General features: G+C 67.3%; 3 protein-coding genes across 3 annotated transcripts; 2 read left to right on the forward strand and 1 right to left on the reverse strand.

Annotated features, from left to right (window-relative positions):
• Positions 1-724: 724 nt before the first annotated feature.
• On the forward strand, positions 725-2,402 carry EMIHUDRAFT_241178 (hypothetical protein; the record flags this gene model as incomplete). Its single annotated transcript, XM_005773792.1, has 4 exons — positions 725-1,450; positions 1,564-1,788; positions 1,883-2,242; positions 2,376-2,402. The coding sequence occupies 4 exons, from the start codon at positions 725-727 to the stop codon at positions 2,400-2,402; spliced, it is 1,338 nt and encodes a 445-aa protein (XP_005773849.1).
• A 1,499-nt stretch (positions 2,403-3,901) lies between these two features.
• On the forward strand, positions 3,902-5,389 carry EMIHUDRAFT_241180 (hypothetical protein; the record flags this gene model as incomplete). Its single annotated transcript, XM_005773793.1, has 1 exon — positions 3,902-5,389. One exon carries the CDS (start codon positions 3,902-3,904, stop codon positions 5,387-5,389), a length of 1,488 nt encoding a protein of 495 aa, XP_005773850.1.
• An 83-nt stretch (positions 5,390-5,472) lies between these two features.
• EMIHUDRAFT_430601 (hypothetical protein) lies at positions 5,473-9,193 on the reverse strand (the record flags this gene model as incomplete). Its single annotated transcript, XM_005773794.1, has 3 exons — positions 5,473-7,491; positions 7,558-8,350; positions 8,453-9,193. 3 exons carry the CDS (start codon positions 9,191-9,193, stop codon positions 5,645-5,647), a joined length of 3,381 nt encoding a protein of 1,126 aa, XP_005773851.1. The 3' UTR covers positions 5,473-5,644.
• Positions 9,194-10,510: the final 1,317 nt, after the last annotated feature.

The following is a 10,510-nucleotide window of genomic DNA, read 5'->3' on the forward strand; positions in this document are numbered from 1 at the left end:
AGCTCGCTCTCCTCGCCGCTGCGGCCCTCCTCCTCGCTCTCTTCGTCCGTCTCCATCTCCACGTCGGCGTCCGCGCCGCCTTCGCCGGCGTCGCCCATGGTCCTGCATTCGCATTGGTCGCACGCGTCATAGCCGGGCGCAGGTGGGTCTGTGCGTCGGCGTGGGCGGCCGAGGCGGTGTGTGAGCGGCCGGGCAGTCGAGTGGGGCTATGGGGCGCCCCGTGTCCGCGCGGGGTGGCCAGGCTGTGGCTGGGAGTGGAGCGCGGCGGCTTTTGCACCTCCTGTGGAAGCAGCCGTTCAAGCGAGGCGGACCGTGCGACTCGATTGTGGACTTGTGTAGCCGCTCCTGCGCGTGGCGGCCAGGTGGGTGGGTGCTCTGGCGGGGTGCAGCGACTCAGGAATTTAGGTGGGCGCAGAGGAGCGCGCGCCGAGCGAGACTGCGGGCCGAACGCGTTACGAAAGGAATGCCGGTGCTTTGCCCGGGTTTCTGCTGGGGCTCTCCCGTATGGGGAGCCCCGGGTACTCTTTAGCTGTACTCGTCTAGGCAGGGGTTGGGATGACACCCCGAGCCCTGTGTCCGCTGTCGCGTGTCGCGCTGTGAAGGCCTCCAGGGCTCGCACCTCAACCTCTCATAGACCAGCGCGCAGCGCCTCCGGGTATTTTCTTCTCAATAATTCGAGACCTCGAGAGTTCGCATTGGGCAGCCGGGGCAGGCGGACACAAGCATGGCCGAGCAGCCCGGCGCGCTCCACTTGTACCCGCCGTCCCGAGGCCGCTTCGCTGTCCCGCGCGACCACTTTCGCTTCACCTCCGCTGCTCAGTTCGACCTCACGTATCTGAGCTACGACGCCTTTGCACGCGACGCCCGCAGCCCTGTCCTCTTCTACGCTGGCAACGAAGGCGCCGTCGAGCTCTTCTACAATAACTCAGGCGCGCTCTTCACGCTCGCCTCCAGGCTGGGCGCTCGCCTGCTCTTTGCCGAGCACCGCTACTACGGCTCCTCGCTGCCGTTTGGCGCCGCCTCCTTCACGCCGGCCAACCTTAGCCTCCTGAGCGTCGAGCAGGCCCTCGCGGATTACGCCGCCCTGCTCCTCGCCCTGCCGGCGGAGCTCGGCTGCCGGAGCGCCCGCCCCTCCGTCGACCCGAGCCGCCCTCTCTGCGACACGGTCCTCTTTGGCGGCTCGTACGGCGGCATGCTCGCGGCGTGGCACCGGGTCCGCTACCCGCACCTCAGCCTCGGTGCCGTGGCGAGCGGCGCTCCCGTCGACTTTTACGACGGCGTGCAGAGCCGCTTCGCCGCCGCCGTCAACCGAACATTTGCCGTCTACGGCGGCAAAGGTTCGGGCTGCTCGTCCGCGCTGCAGGCCGCGCTCGCTGCCGCCGACGCCGCCACGCCCTCGCAGCTCGTCGCGGCGGGCGTTCGGCCGTGCGACCCGATGGGCGGCGACGCGGTCGAGAGGTACGCCTTCTACGCTCGCGGCGCGATGGCGTCTACGGCGTCGCAGCGCGGCCGCACGAGAGGCCTGCTCGGTCCCTCCCCGGAGCCGTCCCTGCCCGGTGGCAGGCGATGCTCGACTACCCATACCAGAGCCGCTTCGTCGGCCTGCTGCCGCCGAACCCGGTGCGGCGCGCGTGCGGCGACCTGCTCGCGCCGGGCGAGCCGCTCCGCCGGCTCCACTCCGCCGTGCTGCGCCTTGTCAACGGGACGGGCGCGCTGCGCTGCGTCGACCTGCGGGCCGAGCTGGTCGGCGGGAGGCCTGGTTGGTGGGCGGACGGGAGCGACTTGGGCGTGCAGAGCTGGAACTACCAGGCAGCCTCCCGGGCACTTCAATCTCGGCGTCGGCGCTGCCTCGACTCACTCTCGCGCCCCGAGGGAGGAGTAGGCGTGCACCGAGCTGCCCCTCGAGCCGATCACGAGCGACGGCTTCGGCTTCTACCCCGAGGCGAGCGGCAAGCAGGCGGCGCAGCTGGCGGACAGGTGCGCGGACCGCTTCGGCGTGCAGCCGCGGCCCGGCTGGATGGGGCTCGCCTTTGGCCACGGCGCCGACTACCGCCACCACTCGAACCTCCTGTTCGTGGAGAACGACAAGGACCCGTGGCAAATCGGCACCGAATCTGTCGCCAGCGGCGGGTCGGTCCGCCGTTTCGTCGCCGCCGGAGGAGCCCACCACCAGGACTTGCGTTTCCCGTCACCGCTCGACGCGCCGGGTGTCAGCGCGGCGCGGCGCGTTGTCGAGGAGACGGTGCGTGGGTGGCTTGAGCTTAACCCCCGCGGGTCGCCGGCTCGCGACCCCGCGGGCCGCGGCATAATGTCGTTGTAGGAATTCTTACATTTTGAGACACATAGGTGAGATTTACGCGCGGCCGTTTTTTTAGAGTCAGACAGAGCGGGGCGGTCTCTAACGTGCGTGAAGACGGTCTACTCTCTAATCATAGAGAGGCTCAAGTGAGAAGTGTGTGACTCAAGCCGCCGCACACCACACACACACACGCATTACACATCATGCGCAGGACGAGAGAGCGCGGCACGGGCGCACCGCAGGTGCGGGCAGGCTGGTGACTGTGGTGTCTGTGCCGTGTGAGCGAGGCATGTGTGAATGGCGGCGCCGGCGCGCGGCGGCGGCGCGAAACGATACCGAGCTCTACCCGCCGAAAACGGCCCGTCTCGCTCGTTTCCGCTACAGAAGCTCCTTTTGAAGTAAATCAGGCACCTAAGCACTAAGTATTGCCTCCCGCGTTTGGGCGGTGTCACGTGTCATGCGCCTGCCCATGGTGGGTGTGCCGTTTGAGGCAGCTGGCAGGTGAGCAGCGCACCAGGGAGGCGGAGCGCAGCACTCCCTGCGGCATCACTCCTCGTTGACCTTGGACTCGGTAAACAGAGCGCAGCCTGCGGCGCAGAGCCGCGCGAGTCGACCCGAACGCGAGGCAGCCTCCCTGCGGCACACGAGCGCGCCAGGGCCATAGCGCGAGCACTTTGCAAAGTCCAGCACGCAAGCGTCCGAGCAGAACAGCCCAGCCTCGGCAGAATTGCCTTCCAGAAGTGGCAGAATGCATTCCGACTCGCACCGGGAGAGCCTCGCTATCACCGCGCGGCATGGTAGAGCGCCGGGGCCAAAGCGCTCGCAGTTCTCAAAGTCCTCTATGCAGGCGTCCGAGCAAGCCAACGCATCGCGCCTGTCCATCGCGCAGGAGCAGCCGAGTGGCCACTGGTCGGCCTCAGCCCGGCACGTCGCAGCCGCCGCGCCGCTTCCTGGGATTGCAAGGAGATCGCAGGCGGCAGAGCACGGCAGGAAGGGCAGCGCGAGCGGGCCAACCATACTTGTCGCGTTGGTTGGGGGCAAGCGCCCGCCGCCGTTGAAAGAAACACTCCTGCTGTACCGCCGGCAATAAAAACAATGTGCACACTGGCACGACAAGGACAAAATGACGTGTGAGTGTTAGAGTTGTTTGGTATTGCTAAAAATCTCTCTCTCGACAAGGGCGTAGACTGGCGCACACACTGAAAGAAGAATTTTACAACACAACTCTGTCGCACACGCACGATTCACAGCCTTGTTATTGAGAAGAAAATACGTCCTATGGCGCTGTGCGCTGGTCTGTGAGAGGTTGAGGTGTGTGCCATGGAGGCCCTGGGAATTCACACAACAGGCTAAGCGGACGACGGCTTCTAATAGAAGCCGTCGTCCTCACAGAAGCCGCCGTCGGATTCGTAGTCAGAAGGTGGATGGTCGAATCCGCGAGCACCATGGTGCTCGCCGAGAGGACCATCCTCATCTTCCGACTCCATCCCCTCCCCGCCGATCTCCGGCCGCGACCACACTGAAAGAAACCCGGACGCCCGCGAGGCTTCGCGCGTACGATCGCCGCCGCATCACCTCCGCACACGCGGCGTGCCCGATGGGATGGACGCGAGCGGCAAGCTCGTGACGATCGCGTCTGTCGTCTTTGGCCTCCGCTTCCTGGTCCTCGCAGCCTTCCACCCCTACCTATACCTCTGGCTCGAGCAGAACGGCTTCGGCACCCACGAGCGGGGCGTGCTCGGCAGTGTGTCGTCTGTGGTGCGTTTCTTCGCGCCGATGATGCTAGGCTTTCTCGCCGACTGGCTCGGCAGCCGGCGCACGGTCCTCTTTTTCGCGCTCACCGTCGTCAACAGCCTGGCGATTGCGTCGCTGACCCTAGCGCCGAGTTCACGGCTGGCCCAGGCGGGCTGCCTCGTCGTCGGCGCATTGAGCGACTGCGGCACGCTGGTCGATGCTTTTGTCATGCGCTCGCTCGCTTGGGCTGGCAAGGCAGGCGCGGCTCCAGGAGCGCGGTCGTGGGGCGCCGTCAGCTGGTGCATCGCGGCTCCGTTGTGCGGCCTGCTCGCCGACTCCCTCGGAATAGCGGCGCTATTCTATGCATACTCCCTGCTGCAGCTCCTGCTGCTGCCGGTCATCCTCCTCCTCCCGATTCGCGAGGCGTACTCCACCGTTACGCAGCCAGGCCGGAGCGACGCCGGTGGCAGCACTGGCGCGGGAGGCAATCCCGAGGCGGCTGGCAGCAGCGGAGACGGCGGCGGCAAGGCGGGTGACAAGAACCACGGGGAGAAGGACGGCGACGCGGTCAGCACGGACCGCGAGGCGCCGGCCGAGTCCTTCTGCGTGCGCATGCGGCGCGCGCTCTGTGGAGGCGGGAGGCGCGGGAAGCTCTTGTGCTTTGCGCTGCCACTGCTCTCGCTCGTCGGCTTAAACATGGGGATCGGCTTCGTCTGGGGCTTCATCTACCTCAAGCGGGAGCTGCACGCGCCGGGCGTCCTCGTCGGAATGTCACTCACCGCGCAGGCAGCCATCGAGGTACCGCTTTTCCGCGCGGCGAGCCGTCTGGTCAACGCCCTTGGCGGCCTCCGAACGGCCCTCCTCTCCACTTCGCTTGCCGCCGCCCTCCGGTTCAGCGGCTGGTGGGTCGCGCCCTCGCCCTGGGCCGTCCTCCCCTTCGAGGTTGGGCATGGGTGGAGCTTCGCACTCGCCTACACCTCCATCGCGGTCATCGGCGACGAGTTCGCGCGAGATGGGCTCCAGGCGACGGTTGTCGGCCTCCTCTCGTCGGCCATGCAACTCGGTCAGCTGGGCGCGACCTTCGGGTGGGGCTTTGTTGTCGAGGCTGTCGGCTTGCGCAGCTCGTTTGCCGTCGCCGCCGCGACCTTTGGCATCGCAGCTTGCCCGCTGCCGTTTGCGTGCGCTTTCGCTCTTTGCGCTCGGTGGCGACGCTCGCGCGACCCGGCACTCATCGCAGCCGGCTCTGCTCGCATTGGCCGGGAAGCGAGAGGCCGAACTGCAGCGGCACCTCGAGAGGCTGGGGTGTGTGAGCAGACGGTCGAGATGGAGACAAGTGAGGCCGTGGCGGTTGTGTAGCATGTGTGCCGACCATTTTCCCCATAATAGTTAATAGATAATTACGGCGTTAACATTTGAGTAAATCCACGTGTGCATATCTTGGCGCAAGTCTTGGTGTTAGAGCGGCGTACTGTTAGTTCCAAGAGCCGTGGTATGAGAGCGCACGTCACTGTGTACTGTGACAGTGACGCGCGCTGACACCTCTTCACCTGACTCTACATACACGTGTCGTGTGTCATATTACCCCGCGTCCCCGCGTACTCTACGCACAAGTCAAGCCTCGGTCGCGCTCGCGGCGGCGGCACGCAGCGCCCCCATCTCCCCCGACTCCTCCGCAAGGCTGCGGAAGGCACCTCCGGGCTTATCCAGGAGCGTGCGGGGACTGTCGTACTCGACGACCGCGCCGGCATCAAGGACCAGAACTCGCTCGTAGAAGGCAATTGTGTTGAGGCGGTGCGCCACGGTGAGGACCGTCGTCGTGCCGCAGAAGTCCTCGCGGATCATCGTCTGGATCCTGGTGTCAGTCTCGTGGTCCACGTTCGCGGTGGCCTCGTCCATGACGAGGATGGGCGCCGCCTTGAGCAACGCACGTGCCATGCAGACGAGCTGCCGCTCCCCCGCCGACAGGTTCGCGCCGCCCTCCGACACCTCGGCGTCCAGCCCTCCCGGCAAGGCGCGAACCTTGGCTTCGAGCCCCGCGCGGCGCAGCGCGTCCCACAGCCGCGCGTCGCCGCCGCCGCCATCGCCGACTGGATCGAGGTTGTACCTCACCGTCCCTCGGAAGAGCGTGGGCTCCTGCTGGATGATGGAGAGGCGCGAGCGCATCGTCTGCAGTCGGATAGATTGGTGGTCGGCGCCGCCGATGCAGATGGAGCCTGCAGAGAGCTCCACCACGCGGAAGAGCGCGACCGCGAGAGAACTCTTGCCTGCGCCAGTCCGACCGACGACGCCGCAGCGCGTCCGCGCCGGCACCGTGAAGGAGAGGCGCGCAAAGACCGGCGCCGCGGCGGTGGCGTACTGCAGGCGGACATTCTTGAAGCTGACGGTCCCGTCGCCCGGCCACTCTGGCGCCGGCGGCTCACCCTGCTGGTAAGCCTCGGTCTCGAGCCTGGAGAACTCGTTGATGCGCTCGACGTCGTTCATCGACACCTCCAGCTGCGTGTAGATGCGGAAAAACCACATGATGGCCTGCGTAAACTGCGTCGCGTAGGAAAGAGTCAGCCCGGCGTCGCCACCCTCAAGCTTATTGGCCTGCCACAGCACGCTAGCAACCACTGCACCCGTCACCATCGAGCCGACAAGGTTCATAGAGACCCTTAACCACTGATTCGTGTGCCAGAGGTAGAAGAGGGCGCGGTTCGCGCAGTCAACATTGTTCGCAGTCGTGGCCAGGAAGCGTTGCTGCTCGCCAAAGGCGCGCACCACCGCGGCGCCGCTCACCATCTCCGCGAATCTGGCGAAGAGCGGGGACTTGGTGACCGATTCGAGCCGCTTGAGCTCTCGCGCCGGCGTGCGGTAAGACGAATAGACGAAGGTCGACGAGGCGGTGGCGAGAAGGACGGCTCCGAGCACGACAAGCTGCGAGGCGGCGTCGCCCGAGCCAAGCGTGCAGACAAGCGTGATGGCGACGACGTTGAAGGAAATGACGAGCGTATCCTTGCACTGGTTGGCCACCTGCTGGTCGACGGCGCTGATGTCCGAGGAGAAGCGGTTGAGGATGCGGCCGAGCGGCGTCGCCTCGAACCAGCTGATGCGCGCGCGCAGCACAGTGGCCGTCATGGCGGCGTGCATACGACGCGAGGCACGCACGGAGGCGGACGGCAAGAGGACGTTCCGCGCGAGAGTAGTGGTGATGAACGCGACACCGGCGAGCACGTACAGGAGGCAGGGCCGGGAGGAGTCGCCGGAGGCGCCGGGTGCCATCGACGCGACCCACATCTTGAGAGCGACGCTCTGCAGAGGACTCAGGCTCGAGAAGGCGATGCACGTGGCCAAGAACAGAAGGTGAAAGCGCCAGCTCCCCGCCGCAGCGAGGTAGCTCCTGTAAGTCGCCGCTTTGGCAGCGCCCCGAGCCCGCTCCTCCACCTTTGTGATGCCGCCGCCACCGCCGCCGCCGCTATCTCCATCGCCACCGCCGCCGTCTCCATCGCCGCCGCCGCCATCACCAGCGCCGCCGCCGCCATCACCAGCGCCGCCGCCGCCACCTCTGCCGCCGCCGCCACCACTGCCACTGTCGCCACTGCCGCCGTCTCCCGTGTCGCTCATTGCCGCCGCCGTCGCGGGCGTGGCGGGTGCGAGCGCGCTCAGGTCGAGGGTAGAGGGCGGGCGGGAGCGGGTGCGCAGCGCAGCGATGGCCTCGTGCTCGCCGAAGGGCGTGTCCTGCGCCAAGACACGCCCACCCTCGCCCATCACGATGACGGTCGAAGCGCGCTCCAAGGTGGAAGCAACGCTGTGCGTCACCAGTACGCGCGTGCGGCCAGCGAGGAAGCCGTTGATGCAGCGGTCGAACAAGTGCTGGCCGACGTGTGCATCGACGGCGCTGAGGACGTCGTCGAGCAGCACGATGTCAGAGCGCGCGTAGCAGGCCCGCGCCAGGTTGATTCTCTGCTGCTGGCCGCCGCTGAGGTTCACCCCCTTCTCGCCAATCTCGGTCATGTCGCCCGCCGGGAGGAGCTTGAGGTCGGGCTCGAGGGCGCACGCCTGGAGGACGGCGCGATAGCGCGACGCCTCGTACGGGCTGCCGAACAGGATGTTGTCGCGAAGGGTCGCGTTCATCACGAACGCCCTTTGGGGGCAGTACGAGATCCTGCCGGAGCACACGACGGTGCCTCCGAGCCTCGGAATCTCGCCGCAGAGGGCGGCGAGCACCGACGACTTGCCGCAACCCGTCGGGCCGCACACGAGAGCAAGCTCCCCCGGCCGAACGAGCAAGCTGATCGTGTCCAGCGTAGCTGGGGGAGAGGCGGTGGGTCGGTTCGCCTGCCCGGCGAGAAGCGGCGCGACGCCGTCCTCGCCCTCCTCGCCCGCGTCCTTCCCAATGCTCGCCTCCGACCAGCGAAAACTGCCGCGCGAGATCTCGACGAAGCCACCCTCGCCGCCGCCAGCCGCCGCGGGCAACCCATCGACATCTGGCAGGGAGATGAAGCGCGCGATGCGGCGGAGACCCACCCACGACTGGATCGCCTGGTTGAGGACGGCGGGCAGAAACGTCATCGAGACCGAGAGAAGCTGGAACAGCGTTAGCGACGTGAAGCCCTGGCTGGCGGTGATGTCCTCGTGCAGCAGCACATTCTTGACGAGGAAGGACGCGAGGGCCGCCATCGAGGGCGCGCACAGCCACAGCGTCGAGGTGATCGCGCCGAGGTTTTGGAAGGCGCGCAGCGTGGCGATCTCCTTTGCCCGGAGCGCTCCGATCCTCGCCTCGAACTCGTCCTCCCAGCCGTTCAGCTTGATGGTGCGGATAGCTCCGAGCGCCTCGCTCACGGCGGCCATCCGCCGGTCCTTTTGCTTCATCAGACGGTCCTGCAGACGCTTGATGACTCGCATCACGACCGCGTTCAGCGGCAGGAACACCAAGCAGACGGCCAGCCCCCCGAGCGCGCCAGGGCCGAGGATGTAGAAGAGGAGGGCGAGGGTCAAGACGAGCTGCGCGCCCTCGAGAAAGAGCCACGACGCGCCGGGCGTGAAGATCGTGATGTTGTTGGCGTCGACGGCGAGCAGGTTCGTCAGCTCGCCCACGGACGCCGAGGAGGCGCAGGGGTCGAAGCGCAGCGCCTTGTCGGCGAGCGTGTGGGTGAGGAAGGCGCGAATGCGAGTCCCCATGAGCCAGCCGTTGTTGAAGGTCTGCGCGTCGCCACAAGCCGAGAGGAGCGGCCCGAGCGCCACCAGGCAGCCGTAGCCAATCGCCGCGCCGCTGAGCGAGCCGCCGCCGTGGCGCTCGTCGACAAAGTCAATCAGCCTGCTCATGCCTATCATGGGCGTGCCGTGGACACGTGGGTATGATCGTGCCGTCGTGTGGCTCTACTGCTCTACTCTGGAGCGTGCCGAGCGGCGCGGCGTACACCATGAGCAGAGTGTAGATGCACCAGGCGCCCTGCAGGCACGCCTCGCCCCGTACGAGGCGAAGCACGTCGCGGAGCAGCGCCGCCGCGGTGACTCGACTCGAGGCCGCATAGGCGCGCGGCAGCCCGCGCAGCTCGCGCGAGTCGCCGACGGCTGCGACGCAGAGTGCCGCCCCCTGGCGCGGGTCGAGCGACGGGAGGTCGTCCGCACCGAGCGGCTCGCTGCGCGTGCGGTCGATCCGCGAGAAGCGTCGCACCCAGCGCCACCAGAAGAGGTAGAGGAGCTTCGGAACGAGAGCCGACTGCCGCAGCGGCGCGGGCGGAGACGCGGTCGGGCAGAGCGCCGCCGGGCCGCAAACGGCGAGCAGGGCGAACCCGCCTGCGACGAGGGCGGCGCCGAGCGCGAGGAGGGATGGCTCGAGCTCGAGAGCGGTGCCGCTCGCGCAGGCTGCAAAGTGCGGCCAGCCGATGATGACTGCCGTCGCGGCACGCGTCGCCGCACGCAGCCTCCACCACGCGCCACAGCTTGAGGTTGAGTGAGGCGCGGTCAGGTGGTTGGTGGAGTGCTCCGCCTCGGCCGTCGCGGCGATGGCGAGGAGGGCGAGACAGGGGAGCAGACCGCGCAGCTGGCCGCCGAAGAGGCCGCCGGCCAGCAACTCGGCGACAGCGAGGGCGTATGTGGACGCGACCACGAGCAGAGTGGCGGCCGTGCCTCGCAGGCTTCGGAAGAAGGCTGGACGAGCGGCGGTGCGGAGGAGGGCCTCGCCCGACTCGCCGCTCGGGCGGCGGCAAGCGAGCGCCGCCGCCGACGAGGCGACGACCAGCAGCGCGGCGCCGCCGCCGGCCCAGGGCGCCCACAGGCGTGCGTCTGGGAGCTGCATTGCGGCCGGATGATGGACGAAGTTGGTGCTGTGCGCTTGCGTAGGCGTGTTGGGGTAATGAAGATATGAAGAGCCACGCAGTCGTGTCCTGGTCATGGTCGGGTCGGCGAAGCTGAGAGAGGCAGCGTGTCGATTTTCTTCATTTTCCCTTTTTCCTCGCGCTCTTTCTCTCTCTCTCTCTCTCTCCCTCTCCCTCT

The sequence above is a fragment of the Emiliania huxleyi genome (assembly GCF_000372725.1).
Source record: "Emiliania huxleyi CCMP1516 unplaced genomic scaffold EMIHUscaffold_326, whole genome shotgun sequence".
Classification (NCBI taxonomy): Eukaryota; Haptophyta; order Isochrysidales; family Noelaerhabdaceae; genus Emiliania; species Emiliania huxleyi.